The sequence below is a fragment of the Bos mutus genome, chromosome 5 (assembly GCF_027580195.1).
Source record: "Bos mutus isolate GX-2022 chromosome 5, NWIPB_WYAK_1.1, whole genome shotgun sequence".
NCBI classification, from domain to species: domain Eukaryota; kingdom Metazoa; phylum Chordata; class Mammalia; order Artiodactyla; family Bovidae; genus Bos; species Bos mutus.
Genome location: NC_091621.1, coordinates 74,112,916 through 74,133,625, shown reverse-complemented (window position 1 = coordinate 74,133,625; position 20,710 = coordinate 74,112,916). Strand labels below are relative to the sequence as shown.

Sequence of the window (20,710 nt, the reverse complement as noted above, 5' to 3'; positions counted from 1 at the left end):
TTCTAAATTCCATATATATGCGTTAGTATACTGTATTTATGTTTTTCCTTCTGGCTTACTTCACTCTGTATAATAGGCTCCAGTTTCATCCACTATGAGGTACCATTTCACACCAGTCAGAATGGCTGCGATCCAAAAGTCTACAAATAATAAATGCTGGAGAGGGTGTGGAGAAAAGGGAACCCTCTTACACTGTTGGTGGGAATGCAAACTAGTACAGCCACTATGGAGAACAGTGTGGAGATTCCTTAAAAAACTGGAAATAGAACTGCCTTATGATCCAGCAATCCCACTGCTGGGCATACACACTGAGGAAACCAGAAGGGAAAGAGACACGTGTACCCCAATGTTCATCGCAGCACTGTTTATAATAGCCAAAAAAGAAATTTTTAAGTTGGTCTTATTGACTCCAGCATCAGTGCTCTTCCCACTGTCTTCCCACAGCTCTTAAGAGGGGACAAGGCATTTTCTAAGGAAAAATATATAGAAGGAGCCCCAGTGGCTCAGTGGTAAAGAATCCACCTGTAATGTGGGAGACACAGGTTCAATCCCTGGGTTGGGAAGATCCCCTGAAGAAGGAAATGGCTACCCACTCCAGTATTCTTGCCTGGAGAAACCTCTGGACAGAGGAGCCTAGGGAACTCCAGGTCCATGGAGTTACAAAAGAGCTGGACACAACCGAGCAACTGAGCACACACATACATACAAGGAACCAGTGTAACTAACAGTCTTCAGGAAAGCGGTTGAGCATTCCATACCTGTCACAGCCAGCAGCACTTAGATGCAAATATTTGCTTACAAGTCATGCAGGGCATTGGAAGTCATGAAAAACTGTTTAAGCAGAAAATAGGAAGAACTAAGGGGAAAAAAACTTTTAGTTCTTTACTGGGGATCTAGAGAGCACATTCTAGCCCATCTTTGGAGAGACATCACATATAAACAGCTTGGGACATCACTATAGCTAAGACAAGAAAAGCCTAAGAGCAGTCTTGGCATCCATGACAAAATTTGGAATGTGTGCAGTGAGGTCACTGACCCTATGTCCATGTGACCAAAGATGTGGCCCTTTTGAAGACAAGTAGGACTTGTTTTGAGGGGGCAGAGAAGGTGCAACTTTTTTAAAGTTTTTTCTTTTTTTTTTAAATTTATTTGGCTGCATCGGGTCTTAGTTGTAGCATGCGGGCTTTAGCTGTGGGGCACGTGGGATCTTCATTCCTCAACCAGGGACTGAACCCACATTCCCTGCATTGGAAAGAAAGCCTCAGAAAATGCAACTTTTGAAAGTTGATCTAAAAGGGGAAAAAAAAGAGAAGGTGCATTAAGCAGGTCACTCAAAGCTCAAGTGGGACTACACAGCTAGTGCTAACTCTCCTCCAGAGCAACAGAACCAAACTAGCCTTTCACCTGGGATGAGCTCAGAAAAACCCCAGCCAGCGAACCCTTGAATGCAGTGTCAAGGCCAAGCCACCTCACCAACATTAGAGCTCGACAGTGGTGTCAGAGGGTGCGGACTGGTTTCATTGTGTCTTAATTACTATTGTTTTCAAGTTGTACAGGTAAAAGATAAAAACATACTCATTTTAAAAAGTTTGTCCTACAGAAGAAAAAATAAAGGAAGTAAGGTGGTTATTTATTTAATCATTTTAATATTGATAGATATTTAAATAGTTTCTAATTTTTTCCTGAGGATTAGGTCTCTACACAGTATGTGTTTAGTGCCAGATAAAGGGTGCTATTCCCAAATATATTAATATATGTATGTAGTGTTGACCATATCTAGATTAAACTAGTCCTCTGCTCAAATGGGTAGGTTTAAGGGAGGATTCAGATATACCATGTTTCTTGTTCAATTCCTCTAGTCAACTCATGAGCTAATAGAAACAACTAGAATAAGAAATTTTAAATTCCATTTTTTTTTATTCAAGCATTGAATATTCACTGATACAAGCAAGCACTATTTTAGGTGTTCGAGATACAAGGGTGGATTAGATACAGTCTTTGTCCTAAAAAATGCAAAAGGGAAATTTAAATAAACACCACAATCCATAGTCGTCAACAGTACAGAATTACAATCTCCTCATCATTCCCTCCTGTATCTTTTCTTTCTCTTTGCTTTATTGACCTACAATAAGCAGTTGTTTTATTTCAAGATTCTATTGACAATGCTGTGCCTTCTTTCCCTTTAATTTCATTTGTCATTATGTCCTACTAATCCCTCCTCTATCTCTAAACAACACCTTGCTTTCTCATCTATGCCCAACCCTACTAAGGATAAATAATGTTTTTCTTATTTTTTAGTCATTTGTGCCAAAAATAATTGGGAGATCAATCCACATAAACTGCTTCTGTAAATTTTCCTCTATAATAATGCCTTTACCAGAATGCCCACATTTCACATTGTGAAATTAAGGTGCAAATCACAGTCATAACAAGGAAAATACAGTCACACACTGGTTATTCAACCACAACTATGCATTTTCGAAAAAACTAAATTCAGTCAAGGCCAGTTCTTTACGGAAGTGTGAAGAGCTGAGACACAAAGCACCACCCTGCTCTCTCTCATTCACCTTCCACAACTTATTTCAGGTTTTACCTGCAAAGAGGCACTGTTAGGATAAAAGTATATTATCGGGGAGCAGTAGCATGTCAACCCACTAGCACACAGAAAAACCCTGTAATACACTCGCAATAGTACATATTTGCACAGATTTCATCAGCTCAGCTCAGAATATAACATTTTAAAGGTATTTTTGACAGAGATGATGGGGATGACTAAGCCAACAACCTTAGTCACTAGAGAGAGGGATACTAAAAACAAACCTTATCTATTTCACAAATTTGCCTGCACTCTTTAAAATGTTAAGATAACATCTAAGTTCTCTCAAAGAGAGTCCAGCAAGAAGCCATCAGTCCCAGGGAGGCGGCATTGATCCCACATCTAACTTACGTGCTAGAAGGGCAGCACTCACTAAAGGTGTGCTCACGAGAGGTCATCTCCCTCTTTTTAGGGAGCCACAGGACAGAAGGAACATTCATCAACGTCTGACCTTCTTACAGACCCACGGAAAATCAACCTCACAGCTAGAGGCCAGGAGACCACCTTTGCTGATGGTACCACAATTCTGTACCAAGCTGTTTGAAGCAATTCTGTAAGGAACCAAAAAAATCAATCACTTAAGGTGACGTGCAGAGTAAAGGAAGTTCTAAGGCATGAAAAGATTAAAAATGAGCAAATTCTTTCTGCCATTCAGACCTCACTTCTCTCAGCTCCCAAAACTGCAGAATAAAAATTACTCATTATCCTCTTTAAAGTGTCCTCTCTTTTTTTTCTTGCCCTTATCAACTATTGATTTCCTTCCTTGTTTCCTTTTTCTTTCCTCTCCTCTCCATCCATTATCTTTAGTCTATTTTCCCAGACATATAATTTCTTTTCCCCTTTTCTTTTCTCTTCTCTCTCTCTCTGCACTCTTTTGAAGCCCCTCACCTTGAGATGTTTAAGGCTGATCCATCTTCCCACCTCCAGCCAGAACTGTTTCTCAGACCAATCCAGTAAAATTCCTGACTGAGGAGATTTTGGAGCTCGATCTAAATGAGAGGTTTCAGAAGATGAAAAAATGCAGAAAGGTTAAAAAGAGATGTAGGGTCATGGTAACACTGTTTTTCCTTACACCGTCTCTCATCACTGTTATTTATGAACTGAATGTGTGTGTCCCCTCCCTCCCTAGATTGCTATGTTGAAGCTCTGATATCACAAAGTGATGGCATTTGGAAGTAGCCTTTGGGCAGTAATTAGGTTTAGATGAGGTCTTCAGGGTGGCCCCCACACTAAAAATGGGATTAGTGCTCTTAAGGAAGAGGAAAAGGCTTCCCAGGTGGCTTAGTGGTAAAGAATCCACCTGCCAATGCAGCAGATACAAGAGACGTGGGTTTGATCCCTGGATCAGGAAGATCCCCTGGAGGAGGGCACGGCAACCCATTTCAGTATTCTTGTCTGGAGAATCCCATGGACAGAGGGGCTTGGCGGGCTATAGTCCATAGGGTTACAAAAAGTCAGACACGACTAAAGCAACTTAGCATGCAGTCTCTCACCACCACATGAGAGGCAGCTGTCTGCAAGCCAGGAAGAAGTTTCTCACCAGAAACCAAGTCTACCAGCATCTTGATCTTGGACTTGGCCTCCAGAACTCTGAGAAAGAAATGTCTGCGGCCTAAGCTCCCCCACCCTGTCTATGGTTTATAGCAGTCGTAGCAGACTGAAACAACCACCTACTCCAAATAACTACTCTCTCTTTCAAACCTTCATTCTAGAGATGTGTCGGTTGCAGAGTGCAATACTTCCTAGAATTGAACTTCATGCCTATAATTACACTCTTAGATCATGACAGATAAGATAACTATTACATCTCTACCTTCCACTGCAACTTCTTCCTTGATTAGATGGAGCACCAAATAGGTATTCAGATAAATACCAGATAAATATATATTCAAATAACTTTGAAAAAAAAAAAAGCTAAATACTGCTGTGAACACACTCATATTTCACATCATCATTTAACACTTATGTTATTATTAAACTTGCAACAATGTATTTGCATTGTTGTTTTTTCCCCACTAAACTCTCATTCTCCAAGTCCTCATCAATCTTCCATATGGCAAGAAAAAATAAACACAGTTTTTAAGGAAAAAGATGATGGTAAGGTTAAGTTGGTTATACTCTTTACATGTCCCAAGCTACCCACTAGAACAGAAATAAGATTCTTTGCTCTGTTGAGTCTGACCGGCAAATGAAAGAGTTTATATCCTAATGGAAGTGTCTCTAGAAACACAATGAAATAAAATAAAGGTTAAATCCCAGAAGACTAATTTTGTATAGGATTTGGTGCTAGTGTAATAAATATATTTAGCAACAAGTAAACTACCACCTTGGATATGGCCCTATATTCCCAGCAAGTACTTAATTGTGTATGCTGGTGGGGGGACAGGGTCTGAAGTGTAAAGGAAGGGTAGGATAAATGAAATGACATCCTAATTTCCAGATTAGCTGGAAACCTTTTGTGTAGTACTTAAACAATTTGCTTAAAATGATTACTTAAATTAGGAAAAAAGTGAGTTTATCCTCATTCTTCCAATAAGATTATAAGAAAAACTGTCCATTTCTTTCTTCCTTGCATTTCAGTGGGAGGAATGACAGCTAATGAAACACAGAAATGAATAGACTTCATTCATTAAATAAATAAATAGATATAAACACAGACCTCAATTAGAGTCTGAAGAGCTGGGATTCGATAATACTCACAAACTCCAATCCTACACTTGATCACTACTCTCAAGATCCATACAATTCTAAGTCACATGATTCTGCCAGCTTACTACTTCTCCCTGATGAGGCTGGACAGGGCAAATGTTTACTGGATCACTTTCACTTGAAAATCAACATCCCACTTGAAAGAAGCTTTTAGAACCAGAGTGCGATTATCTATAGGGTTCTACGGACTCATGAATGATGTGTGTGCGTTACCGTAGAAGCAACATAAAAGCATAAACAAGAGTGTTTATTGCAAGGGTGTGACCTCAGAAGGCTTATCTTGCAGAGAAGGTGTGAACTAGGCAATGAGGTGCTATGTCACTTTAGAACTAGTAATGTTTGGTTATACCTTAGAGAGGAAAAAGTATAAAACCTAAAAGCAAGATGAAGACAGAACACAAACAAGTGAAATCAGATACATTTTTTTCTTTCCTTTGCATTTTATTTTTAAGGTCAATATTTATGTCTTACACATGCACACATATGTTTTTGCAGGCAATATTTTTAAATTGTAATTAAAATACTGCTAAGGTATAGAACATACTCCTTACACTGCCAAAATGAACATGGTTTACAGGATATAGCTAAGATATTTCAGTCCATATGGAGATAAACTACTAAAATACCAAAGCTACTAAATTGGACATATCTTTGATTGGCTAACTTAATTTCAGGGACTATATACTAAATAACTAACCTCAAGGAAATAATTCATATAAATATGCTTGTAGCTGCTTAAAAATTGGAAATCAGATTTTTTTCTAGAAATACGAAAACAGTTAAGCAAAAATAGAATAATACAGAATTTTAAAAGATAAGTATCTGTAATCATTTAACGTGTGGAAAAAGGAATGAAATTATGCTACGTTACAAAAGCAAAACATGAACATATGGTATCCAAAAAGCCTAGATATTTACATAGGGTAAATATGTAATTTTAAATAATAGGTATGTTATGTTTTCAAATAAAATAACTTACATTTTTTCTTCAATCTCCAGACACTTTTTCGGGTGAAGTACTTATCACAATACATGTAGTTATTAATTTGAAAAAAAAAAAGTACAATACGGAGCACCCATAAAGTCTAAAATTATTTAGATCTATTGTTTTCAATTTAGAGTTATTTCACTTGAAAATGTGTCTGGAAAGCTGAATAAACACACATTGAGCATATTACGTGAAAGTTTAACAAATATACTATTTAAAAATAACTTTATCCTCTGTTTTCAGACTTTTCAAATATATCCTATAGAATGTAAGCACTGACTGCTGTTGCTGCTGCTGCTGCTGCTGCTAAGTCGCTTCAGTCGTGTCCGACTCTGTACGACCCCATAACAGCAGCCCACCAGGCTCCCCCGTCCCTGGGATTCTCCATCCAAGAACACTGGAGTGGGTTGCCATTTCCTTCTCCAATGCATGAAAGTGAAAAGTGAAAGTGAAGTCGCTCAGTCACGTCCGACTGTTAGCGACCCCATGGACTGCAGCCAACCAGGCTCCTCCGCCCATGGGATTTTCCAGGCAAGAGTACTAGAATAGGGTGCCATCGCCTTCTCCATTGACTGCTGCTGCTGCTGCTAAGTCGCTTCAGTCGTGTCCGACTCTGTGCAACCCCATAGATGGCAGCCCACTAGGTTCCACCGTCCCTAGGATTCTCCAGGCAAGAACACTGGAGTGGGTTGCCATTTTCTTCTCCAATGCAGGAAAGTGAAAAGTGAAAGCGAAGTCGCTCAGTCGTGTCCGACTCTTCGCGACCTCATGGACTGCAGCCCACCAGGCTCCTCCGTCCATGGGATTTTCCAGGCAAGAATGCTGGAGTGGGGTGCCATTGCCTTCTCCGTCTCCATTGACTACTAGCATATAAAAACATGCAGATACATAAAGAGATTTAAGGGAAACTGGACAGGGTACAAAATTACTAGAATTTAATATTGATAAGAATTTCCTCTATAATTTTGTGTATGTGCACAATACTAAAAGTTAGTAAGCCTTGCTGTGTAAACCGAGCACTCTCTTTAAAAGAGTGAAACGCTGGGGTCCCACCAATTGGGGTGGCAGGAGGACCCGCACTCCCTCTTCACTAAGTCTCCACGGCGCACCTGCCCACAGGCACGTGGCACGTTCTTGCTCCTGCAGTGCCCAGGAAGGAGGTCGGCTCCACCCAGGGAGCAACAAAGGGAGAGCCCAAGAGATATGGTTCTCTGCTAACCTGCTCCTGCAAAAAAGAGGAAATCAGAGTGGAAACCAAAAAATGGTGGAAGGAAAGGATAAATCTTCAGACCAAAAAAACCACAAAAACCCACAAACAAAAGGGGAAAAAAGAACACGAGGAAAACAGGCTAACCAAGACACAAGATTTACCTGCAGAAAACAGAAACTAAGAGCGAGGAGAACCCAGCCTCTGATGAAGCAGGAGACAAAAGAAGCCAAATCTGATTCAAATCACCGCCCAGTCTTAGTGGTCCCTGTCTCCCTTCTTGTACAATACAGGGCAATATGTTTATCAACTATTTTGTAAATGCAAAATTGTGAGTAGCTCTGGAAACATTTTTAAGAAGGAGGAAATTCAACATTATTCCATTTTTTAAGTGCTAACTGCTTTTCCTTAAGAGGTGAAATCATTTAGTGGTTTGTTTTTTTTTTTTTTTTTTTTGGTACAACCAGAAAATAGAGGGATATTGAATACAGAGGCTTTGATTGTCTTGGGTATCAGCTTAACATTGCATAGATGGACTAGATTTTATATCCTCCAATACAAAGCACACTAAATGGCAAACTGGAGTCAGTTGTGTGTTTAACATGTCTTGGACACTTTGAATTACTTTTATTCCCAAGTTGGTTTTGGTGAAATTGTTTCTTAAAAGAAAAATCACGCCTTGATCTCCGCTCTCCCTGTCAGAATTTTGTGTACTCTGTAACATCTTTGTTCAGGTAGTCCAGTTTTCCTAGTAACTTTCTTCATCTGCTGTGAAAGATTAATATCATATACACTACTAATGAATTTTCAAATTGTGAATCCGTGGGACATATGATATAACAGTGTATGAACACTTGAAGGCATTCATACTTAACATACTGTTAAAACAAGTTTGCCTTCACATTTTAAACTGGAGAATAACTTGGATAATTGTTCAGAAATGAATCACAATTACATGGGTTTTTTTTAGATTTTTGGTACAAATGTTAAGAATTATACACAAATTTAAACTTCTGTATACTGGTAAATCCTAAAGGAAATCAACACTGAATATTCATTGGAAGGACTGGTGCTGAAGCTGAAGCTCCAATACTTTGGCCACCTGATGCAAAGAGCTGACTCAGTGGAAAAGACCCTGATGCTGGGAAAGACTGAAGGCAGGAGAAGGGGATGACAGAGGATGAGATGGTTGGATAGCATCACTGACTCAATGGACATGAGTTTGAGCAAGCTCTGGGAGATAGTAAAGGACAGGGAAGGTTGGCAGGCTACAGTCCATGGGGTCACAAAGAGTCAGACGTGACTGAACAACACAACAAAATACTGATCTTCAAAACCATCAGTACAATTTCAATTATGAAAGAAAAAAAAATAGTAAAACACTGTCCATCAACAGATGAATGGATAAACAAAATGTGGTCCTATCCATACAATGGAATATTATTCAGCCTTTAAAAGGAATGAAATTCTGATACCTGCTACAGCACAGATGTACCTTGGAAACATGCCAAACAAAAGAAGCCAATGAAATAATATAAGCCAGATACAAAAGGACATAAGAGGAAAATTCAGAGAGAAAAAGATTAGACTAGTAGTCACCAGGGTCTGGGGGGTGGGGTTATGGGGAGTTACTGTTTACTGGGTGTGGAGTTTCTGTTTGGGGTGATATAAAAGGTTCTGGAAATGAACAGTGGTCACAGTTGCACAATGATGTGAATATACGTAATTCCACTTAATTATATACTTGAAAATTGTCAAAATAGTAAGTTGTATGTTATTGATGCTTTACCACACTTTTTAAGTTAAAAAAAAAGGAGTGAGAAGTATCCTAACCTACCTACCAAAGATATGCTTTGGCTTGAAGTTCATAATGGTTGCTTTATTTGGTTATGAAGAAAGGGTGATAAACACACACACATTACCAGACTACAAAGACCTCAAGTAAAACAATTCTCCTATCATCTACCATCTGCTTCCAGCCATTTAGTTCTATCTTCGAACATATCATTTCAGATTTCCTCAAAAGGGAAAAACTCAATTCAACAAATCATAATTTACTTTGTGATACATATTTTACTGAAATTTCACACTCTGGGAGACAGAAAAGAAAAACAAAAGTTATTTCAAATCTGGGCTTTATTTCAAGTGTCAAGGAAATTAAAATGGAAAGAAGGAAAACTAAAATGAAGTGATTCCTCCTATGTTAAAAAAAAAATTTCACATAGATTTTTCTCACTTAATACTTGTAATGATTCTGGAAAAAAACTTCTCCACTTGGTACATGAGGAAATTGAGAGTCAACGAGGTTAAGAAACTTGCTGAAGCTCACATAGCTAGTAAGCAATTTAGTAAAAACAAACTCATGTCTCTCTGAAAGAAATGAAGCTGTTTAATAACCTGAATCTACTTTACATTATGGGGATAAGTGACCATGTTATCATAGTCTTTATAGTCACAGAAGGAAACCTTCGATATAATTAGATGGCTTCTCTGGTGGCTCAGAGGGTAAAGAGTCTGCCCGCAATGTGGGAGACCTGGGTTCGATCCCTGGGTTGGGAACATCCCCTGGAGAAGGAAATGGCAACCCACTCTGGTACTCTTGCCTGGAAAACCCCATGGACGGAGAAGCCTGGTAGGCTACAGTCCATGGGGTCGCAAAGAGTCGGACACGACTGAGCGACTTCACTTTCACTTTCAAACCTTAAATACAAGAAAAGTCAATACTGAAACTTCAGGGAGAAGATAGGGACAATCCCAAAGTCATAAACTCTAACAGGGATGATGGTTCAAGTTGAACGAGAGATTGTTAAAGCAATAAAGTCTGAAGATATAATCTCAAATTATGATAATGAGGAAGAAAGATGTTATACTGGGAGGAGCATCAGGATAGGTGTAAAGAAACCAAAGTATTTCCACAGGGAACTCTTTAGTCAGCATATATTTTAAAATAACACACCAACAACTATAAGAAACAAAAGTTAACAATCAAAATAAACTTATCTATATGGAGAAAAAAACAAAAACAAAAATCAAGAATTTGAACATATCTAAAGATAAATTCTACAGATGGTGATTGCAGCCATGAAATTAAAAGACGCTTACTCCTTGGAAGAAAAGTTACGACCAACCTAGACAGCATATTGAAAAGCAGAGACATTACTTTGCCAACAAACGTCCGTCTAGTCAAGGCTATGGTTTTTCCAGTAGTCATGTATGGATGTGAGAGTTGGACTGTGAAGAAGGCTGAGTGCCGAAGAATTGATGCTTTTGAACTGTGGTGTTGGAGAAGACTCTTCAGAGTCCCTTGGACTGCAAGGAGATCCAACCCGTCCATTTTGAAGGACATCAGCCCTGGGATTTCTTTGGAAGGAACGATGCTAAAGATGCATCTCCAGTACTTTGGCCACCTCATGCGAAGAGTTAACTCATTGGAAAAGACTCTGATGCTGGAAGGGATTGGGGGCAGGAGGCGAAGAGGACGACAGAGGATGAGATGGCTGGATGGCATCACTGACTCGATGGACATGAGTCTGAGTGAACTCTGGGAGTTGGTGATGGACAGGGAGGCCTAGCGTGCTGCGATTCATGGGGTTGCAAAGAGTCGGACATGACTGAGGGACTGAACTGACTGAACTGAAAGATAAATTCAAAGAACAGGAAGAGCAAGAAAGAGTAGTTGCCATAAGGTAAACAGAACATTGAGGAAATAACAGAACAATTCAACTTCAATTTTTTTCATTTTCTCAAAAATAAAATAAATCTTGAAGTCCAAGCACAAAAAAGAGATAATAAGTGAACACGTCAGCATATAATTTTCATGTAAATAAATTTTAAGGATAGTAAAAAAGAAAAATAAGTGAACACCTCACTATTTAAAAATATTTAAATCCCAAGGGCCATAAAATATACATCCCAGATTCAAATTCAAATAATATTTTAAACATTATTTGTACAGCAAAGGAACCAGAAGACAAACAACTGAAAAAGTGATTTCATTTTTCAGCGTGCACAAGATGGATTCTGAAAGCTGTTAAACACAGTATTTCTGCAAGAATTTAAAAGGTGGGTTGGTATGGAGTTTAAAATCTGGCTCTGAAAAGAAAGTTTGGCTCTGTCAGATTTGTAGCCTTGGACTTGCTCACTAACTCTTCTGAATTTTATTCACTCAATGAAATAGAGTGGTTGAATTCTACTTCATAGAATATGCTGTGAAGATTAAGAATAATAAAATAGAATTGAATTCCTATCACATAGCAGGTGCTCAACACACGGTAGTTTCTATTTTTATTATTTTCCTTATAAGCTTGGCTATCTATAACTGATCTAAGAGGGGGACTATTGTTATATATCTTACTGAAAGATAACTATTTAACAGTGTAAGAGGGACACTTCTGATAGCCTTGGAGCCTCTAGCATAGAGCAAACTAATTCCCTAGCAGTATTCTCCACCACTGGAATGTCAGAAAACTTTGGTTTTCATAGATTTTTATGCTGTTTTGGTAGCTGTTTAGACCTAAGTAGTGCTAGCAGTAAAGAATCTGCCTGCCAATCCAAGAGACCCAAGAGATGCAGGTTCAATCCCTGGGTTGGGAAGATCCCTTGGAGGAGGGCCATGGCAACCCACTGCAGTATTCTTGCCCAAAGAATTCCATGGGTAATGGAGCCTGGCGGGCTACAGTCCCTACGGTCACAAAAAGTAGGACACAACTGAAGCAACTTGTCATGTGCAATACTAGGAAAAGCAAGCATTTATCTTAAATTAGTATATAAATATTGCCGTGAGAATAAAAGAATAACAACACTGGTACAACAAAATCAACAGACTAGACATAAGTCAAGTTGGTTTTACAGGATCTTACAAAAGCTGAGGGAAAGAAAAAGAATCAGGCCAGAGAACCAAGCAAAATTCCACAGGAAAATCAGATATAAGACTTATCTCTAGTTGCTATGCAATCTCTCAGGGATATTCTACTGAGAGCATAGAATATCCTTTCCAGGACTGATTTGAATCAAGGGTCCTTAAAAGGAAATAAACCAGTTTTGGAAATGCAGCCAGCGTAACTCTGTTCAGCTTACTCAATGGTAGATCAGGATTTACAGTAAGTAGAGAAAGAATGGAAAGATGAAATCCTTTAACACTCATACATTCCTCCAGGGGACCTCAGAGAAACAGAGCCACGCCCACCTCCCAGCTATCCTGGGTTGCAGCCGTCATTATCACACTGCAATTATGGTAGCTGCCTCTCTGCAATTCTCCTGGGCACTGTCTTGTATTATGATTCACTACTCTGTTTATCAGTGTTTCCTCAACAGTCTTTCAAGCTGTCTGCTCACTTCTGCTATTGATTTCACTCAGCCTAAGAACTCAGATGGAGTTGTATCAGAATGAGAATAGGAGTTGCTGCAAAAAGGTCCAGAAAGTGCCATAAAACCATGATTCAGTAGGTCTAAAGAATACACCCCAGTGCATTCTGTCACCTAGTTCATGGAAGGATAAAGGAAAAGTAAATCACACAAGTGCACTGATTTGAAGTTAGAGTTAATGCAGAATTTCAAAAGAATGAGATAACACGAATCCAGATGCTTGAGTCTTCTCTTAAAATAGGAAGTTACAGACTTTATAGACCGTATGTTCTCTCCAACTGCTTCAGAGTAATTCATTGCTTCTCAGAATTACCCCAAGGGATGTTTAATATAGTTGAGTTCTTAATAAACTCTTCTCTGTGAATCTACCCCAAAAGGAAGGTGTAAAACAATATCAAAACAGAAAACTCAGCATGAAATTAGCACAAAAACCTAAGGAGGATTCCTTATTTTCTTTGCATATGTTATTTAAGTTGACAGGTTAGAATTTGATTGATTTTCGTACCAGGTAACCTCAGGATGTCAACTCCTTGTGTTACTTTGAGATGCTCCAGGATTCATAAAGAACTCACTTCCTGACAGTTAGGTGGACAGGAAGGATCTGAGATGCCAGTAGGAAGTGGAGCCCAGCAGTTCAACTCTGCAAGGAGTGTAAAGTCACACACACACACACACACACACACACACACACACTTTCCTTCCTTCTTTCTCAAGTTTCTGAAACTGCTTCTTCCTCATGCCCTCAGCACAACCCCAACTGATTCCTAGTCTAGACTTATTGAATTCAAATGAATGAAGGCAAAATATTATGAAGAAGGCACTAAGTCCCCAGGCTACCTCTCTTTCCCTCCATCCCAAGTTCCCCCAGCTCTTACTGGTGAGAGAGAGCTGGTGAAACTTGTAAAGTGAGTAAAGTGCCTCTTTACTGTTAGACTCATATGTGTCTGGATCTAATGCTTTCTTTTATTAGATTTGTGAAAGTGAAGTGAAAGTGAAAGTCGCTCAGTCATGTCTGAATCTTTGAGACCCTATGTAATTAGCCTTTCCCTTATCCAGGGGATCTTCCCAACCCAGGGATCGAACCCAGGTCTCCGGCATTGCAGGCGGATTCTTTACCCACTGAGCCACAACAGAAGACTTGTATTTATGGTCTAATTCTTCCCCATAATACTCACCATCCTGCCACCTCCAACACACACACACACACATGCATACATACCAATTGGAGCATCTAGGTATATAAATGAGGGTTGTTGGGGGAGGAAAAGGAAAGAACATTTCTTTTGCTCCTCAAAAGAGGATACATGATACATTTGAACAGCATTCTCCAACAAAACCTCCTACATTTACTAAATGTTTGCACTTACCATTTCCTTGCTGTCTGTAAACATAAGGAGATGCGCGTCTTTGGCTAAGCAGAATTCGAGGCTAGAATTCCAGCTCTTTTTTTCCACTGAAAAGTAATAACAGTGGTCACCATACCCCATCCAGTGGTCTGGGCAGTGAGGACAGCCAGCACACTTGGAACCTGGAAAAGAAGAGGTTTGGGTCACATCTTTATGGATCACTTGATCTTGGCAATGAAATGGGGGATAAACTGTCTTTCCTGCCCTCTACCTTTCAGATTAAGGTTTAGAGAAATGTACAACAATGCACAGTCTCAAATTAAATATCTGACAATGTCCAAGTCTATTACTACTACTGAACATTCTATTAAGCAAGGATGTGAAGGGGCAGGGAAGGAAATGGATACAAGCTGGCTGAGGACTGGGAAGAGAGTCCCTTGTTTGTGCTAGACATTAGTATGCACGTGTGACATATACAAAACAGGTAATATAACAGTGTATCTGCATGAATGTATTGCTGTATTATTTATATAGGCTCAGAGCATACATTGTGTAACTGCATAATGCACATTGCTTCACTCAGGTAGAATCTTTCAGAATATGCAACTTCAGTCTGACACTCCATAATAGTGCAAAAGAAAAGGACAGAAATGAGAAAGAGCAAACTTATCTAGAATCAAAGGCTGTTTGGGTTTTTTTTTTCAATCACAAATGCATTAAAAATTCACTGAAAATTGGATAAAAGACATACTTCATCAGAAAGAATTCTTTCTAGATATTTAAAAAAAAAAAGATTTTCTGACAGAGAAGGATATCAGCTGCTAAAGCAAAAAGTCATGCCATTCTCCTCACTGAGCTCTTTTATATACAGACACTCTCATTCCTTTAAAATGGTTGTGCTATAGATTTGTGAAAATGAAAGGGAAATGAAAACGCTTTCGAGGTAATTTCAATGAAAATTCCAAAATTCTATTGATTTTCTATTTCCACAAGACATATTTGTATAAACCCACCATAAACACAATCTCACAATAGGCAAGTGTGAACCATTATATCGAGTGAGCATACGTGTGGATACATAATTGAAGAGCAGATTTTATATCTATTCCAGATTTGAAGTTAAAAAGTAGAGAAAGTAGTCAACCTTTAGACAACCTTTCTGTAGGAAGGCCTGGCATGGGAACAGCATAGGGTTCTGGAGATCAAGCTATGAAGTCGACACCTTATAATTTGTGCTTTTTCCATACAACTGTGATGGTATCCAGCCTGAAGGAAAAATTCCTGACTTGCCTAGGAGTCTCCTTCTGTCAAAAGTTGAACTTGTATCTAACGTAGAGGTCCTAAGACTGAACCCTTAGTACCCCAATTAATAAAGTCCGTCCAACCAGTCATTTGGGGCTTCCCTAGTGGCTCAGTAAAGAATCTACCTGAAATGCAGGAGACCTGGGTTCGATCCCTGGATTTGGAAGATCCCCTGGAGAAGGAAATGGTTATCCACTCTAGTATTCTTGCCTGGGAAATCCCATGGACAAAGGAACCTGGCAGGCTACAGCCCACAGGGTCTCAGAAAGAGTCAAACACAACTTAGCCACAAAACAACAATAGCAATAGCCTGTCACTAACAATCATGCTCAGATAACAAAAACCTAAGTTAGAACTCTGGATTGTGAAACAAAAACCGAAGGCTCTCTGGATCATCATATGTAAGGATGTAGAACTAAATCTAGAAAAATTCATTTTAGAAAATGGGAAAGCTCACTAAATGGGAAAAATTAGAATATGCTTAATTAAATTATAGTATATCTCATGTGAAAAGTTAAACACAATACTAAAATTATAATTTGATTTTCATGCTAAATATGGTAGTAGGTAGGAAAATGTTTATGACACAATATCAAACCAAAAAGCAATACACAAAATTATAAGCATATTGTGATCAGAACTATATCCAGCCTTATTGAAAAAAAAAAAAAAGTGAGGTGAGGGGGATTTTAGAGGACTTAACTGAAATCCTGTTAAAAGAATAAATACTTAACACAAATGCATGTACTCAAAAACTAGAAGACTATGCCTGGGAGATACTCTTGTGTATGTTGGTTTATTTTGCTGGGACTATTTTTCAAGTTTTCTGTTATGTTATATTGCTTTTATACACAAATTTTGGTTTAAGTTAGCACTTACCCCGGTACAGAATCCACTGCAATAGCAGCATACTTGCTAGAATGGTGGACAGAAGCCCCAGAGCTATCGCCACATGGTAAGAGCGAGGGGATCTCGAGGAAGAAGCTGCAAGAATAGAATCCAAAAAAACATCCTGAGTCAGAATAAAAGTTGAAGGAGAAAAGGTCAGGGAAGGATAGCTGGGATCTGGAAGCAATTTGGCCTGGTTGGAACTGCAATCCAGGCCTTAAAGTTTCCTTTCCTGGATCTGTCAGGGCCACGCTCTGAAGTTGAGGGTGGCCACCATTAACTTTATCAAGGAATATATTTTACTTATCCAGTGAAACATACATTTTGTTTGAAACTGTGGCTTGCACAGTCTCATGCTTTAGTGGTGAGAATATAAATTGGAACAACTTCTTTGGATGGCAGTTTGGCTGTGTCCCCAAATCACAAAGGCATTAATTTACCTTTTGACTCAGCAATTTGTCTTCAAGAAATTTTTCCTGCAGACATTCACACATGTATAAAATGTCATTTTTTTAAGGCCACTCAGCAACAATATTTGTAGGAGAAAAAGACTAAATTCAACCTATCAATAAAAGATGAGTCAAATACATTCTGACGTAGCCATAAAGTCAATATGCAATTTCTAACAAAAAAACAAAGACAAGCTTTTTTTATATATATGGAGTGATTTTTCAAGGAATATAAAGGGAAACAGTTAACAAAACAGTCTGTTTGTGAAACAGTGTAGCTAATAGGCATTTCTGAAAATAGACACATGCATCTGATAAGGTTGCTTGCCTTGGGGAGGGGAAACAGGTCAATGGGGACAGAGATAGGAGGAAGACTTTTTATTTTCTTCTATACTTTTTAAATTTTGAACCATATGATGTATTATTTATTCAAAATTGATATAAATAAAACTTAAATGAAAATAAAATAACTGACACCTCACAAGTGCTTTAGAACCTGTCATAATTGGAAGAGTGATCAGTTTAGGTTGATAATTTGTTTAAGGATAGGACATTACTTCATATTAACTCTGTTGTATACAATGTATACCTAAGAATGGTATTTTTTTCATTTGGAAAATAACAGATTTTTCACACCAATTTTTTATTTTAAAATGGTAGCAATCCCATAGTCTGATTGTGTAGGACTGATAGTGTGAAAGGCAGAAATTTATAAAGTAAGGCATTTAAGTTCTAGTTTTGACTCCTTTATTTGATAGCCTTTAATTTGTAAATTGAGAAAATAATTCTGCTTATTTGGGCCTCACTTTCAAATTTAAATTTTAGGTAAATGATACTGTAGATGTAGGTATCTAGGATGTATTTTGAACTTCTTAAAGAAATTCATAGTGAAAATAGCTTAAAATGAGAGAGTTGTGTATTTTAACTATTTTGACTGATAAATCCAAAAGCATTTGATTTTTTAGTGATACAAAAAATGCATTTGCACTATAGAACAATATTTAATGAAATAAATGTTGATTTTAGATATTACACTAAGTGTAAAAAAAGTTCAAAACATAATTGCATAAATTGTATATGTGCAACCACAATTCAGTTAAAAAAATTAACTGAAATTTAATATTTTATTGTACTTTATATTAAAAGACTCTTAGTGAAGTACTTGTAGTAAAGTCTGTATAAAAAAGCAAAAATATGTCAAAATAGTAATAGTGATGATCACCATGTTGTAAAATTATTAGTGATTTTATTTTATTATATCTGCTCTCATAGTTTCTCTAATTCTTATAATAAGCATGTACTGATTTTTTAATTTCTCCTGGAGAAGGAAATGGCAACCCACTCCAGTATTCTTGCCTGGAGAATCCTATGGACAGAGGAGCCTGGCGGGCTACAGTCTGTGGGGTCACAAGAGTCAGACATGTCTTAGCAACTAAACCACCACCAATACTTTTGTAAAGAGATTTTTAATATTGTTTTAATGCTCCTGACCTATTTTCCCATTACCAAGCAGAACACCCCAGAAAGCTGGTGTAGGAATAAGCATACTGGCAATAAATAAGAATGTGCAGTGTCCACTGGATACAAACAAAAACCACTTGCCTAGAAATTAAAATTATAGTCAAGTTTCAACTTATCACGAATTGTGTGATCATATACACAAACTTTAAAATGCACATTCTTTCTTATTTAACATTTCTATTCCTTAGAAATTAGCACAGATATAACCCCAAACAAGGAAAAATAAGTACAAATAAAACATTAAATGCTCTATAATTTACAGTAATAGAAATAAATCTAAATGTCTAAGTATAGTGGAATGATTTAGCAAATTATAGCAGTGATTTCAAGGGACAACACTAAAACTTGTAATAGTAAGACTAGGAGGCAAAAAAGAGAGAAACCTTATGGAGCTACACTAAAGAATGCACTTCATGGGAGTTTGCTCCCCAAGATATGAAATCAAATATTAATTTTGGCACTTGCACAGTTATCTGCCTGTCTCAGCAAGTGTTTTCTCGGGGTTCCATGTAAGAATGGTTTGTTTCATCTTCAAATTCCCAGAGTCACAGGGTCTAGTATCTGTAACGCTCTTAATACCTTCTTTCTACACTTGGCACCTTTCTGGTGCAACACCGGGGGTGTGGGGAAGACCTAGTTATATGAATTAACTTCTTTTCTGACAAAATCTTAATATAACCCTGTGGCAAAATTATTGGTGTCCTTCTCTTCATTTCATAGCCAGAAAAACAGAGATGCCTAGAATTTGCACAGCTGGTCCACAGTTGCCCCAAACATTCACAAAGAGATAAAGTTCTCCCAACAAATTTCTTGCTTTAGTTCAGGAGCAATAAAGACAAAATTGCCCCAGCTTGTGTTTCATAGATAAGATGATAGAAGTGAAGGGTTAGAAAACAATTTACCTGAAACCTAAGATCAGATCCTCAACCACATACAAAATTTTCATATTCCAACTCTGGACTTCAAAATGAACTGAAGGCATTTCTCCAAATGACCCTCTATTTTTCTGCATTCTCTACTCCAAATGTATTCTCCATCTCATTTATTCACCTAGCCTACGGTGACTATGGACAGTTTTCCACACTTGATCGGTTAACTCACCTTCTTGCTGCTGTCGGTCGTCCTTCAGAGCTTGGCGTGCAGCAGAAGACTTAATTATGGAATAAGTAACATTGTCAGTCATCTTCGTCTAATATCTTTCACATTCAGTTGAGAGAATAAAATTATACAAGCGTGAAGAGACAGGGGTAAGTGAGGAAACAGCCCAATCTCTAAACTGCTAGCAGGAAACTTGAAGGTTTTATAAAAAAAAAAAAAAAAATGGGCCAGCATGACAAAAGCAGAAGTAATTTTTCAGGAAATGATTCAAACTCTGGGGCTGCCTATAGAAATTAATATTCTAAACTCTGATTTTTTTATGTTTTATTTATTTAATCTCACCATACTCTCTAGATCCTCATTAAGTACAAATTAAATTGACTCCCTATCTCATCTAATTCTATTGACCAAGGAAACGTTGCCCTTAAATTCAGTAATTCAATTATGGAAACTGGAATAAAAATATGAGAGTGGTTCCTAGCTATGAATTTATTTCAGATTTTATATTTGCTCGTTCCCTTTTAAGAAAACAGATGAAAAAATAAATAAATAAATAAAAGGAAAACAGATGCATGCCAAATGGGACTGATCTCATTGTTCCTTGGAGCTTTGGGTAGTGGTATAAGATAGAGAAATGGGAGGTTGGTTTGCATGTGGCTGGAATTATAGGAGAAATGGGCTCTTGCCCAGATATATGTTCTGTGAGTGTGTTATACCTCTGTGTTCCCCAAAACGTTCTCCCAATTATGATTTAATCTTTACCCTTCACAGGCAAGAAATTTCATTTAATTTTCTCTCCTTGTTCTCTTATTTTTATATGCTGAGACAACCACAAAGAGGAATAAATTAAGTAACTACATAGTAAGGTGTCAGCTGCTATTGTTCAGTTGCCCAGTCGTGTTCAACTCTTTGCGACCCCATGGACTGCAGCACGCCAGCCTTCCCTGTCCTTCACTATCTCACAGAGTTTGCTTAAACTCATGTCCACTGAGTCAGTGATGCCATTCAACAACCTCATCCTCTGTCACCCTCTTCTCCTCCTGCCTTCAATCTTTCCCCAAATCAGGGTCTTTTCCAAAGAGTCTGCTCTTTGCATCAGGTGGCCAAAGTATTGGAGCTTCAGCTTCGGCATCAGTCCTTCCGATGAATATTCAGTGTTGATTTCCTTTAGGATTGACTGGTGTCGATAATTTATTTCAAATAGGTGAAATTGAAATAAAAAGTTAAAGACAATAAAAGGGA

The 20,710-nt window shown here is 38.0% G+C and overlaps 1 protein-coding gene across 1 annotated transcript; it reads right to left on the bottom strand.

Annotated features, from left to right (window-relative positions):
• Positions 1-1,955: 1,955 nt before the first annotated feature.
• Positions 1,956-19,621, bottom strand: KLRG1 (killer cell lectin like receptor G1). The gene is made up of 5 exons (XM_005898465.2): positions 19,472-19,621; positions 16,392-16,496; positions 14,232-14,392; positions 3,485-3,585; positions 1,956-3,147 (listed from the first exon to the last, which is right to left on the bottom strand). The coding sequence occupies exons 1-5, from the start codon at positions 19,551-19,553 to the stop codon at positions 3,036-3,038; spliced, it is 561 nt and encodes a 186-aa protein (XP_005898527.2). The 5' UTR covers positions 19,554-19,621; the 3' UTR covers positions 1,956-3,035.
• Positions 19,622-20,710: the final 1,089 nt, after the last annotated feature.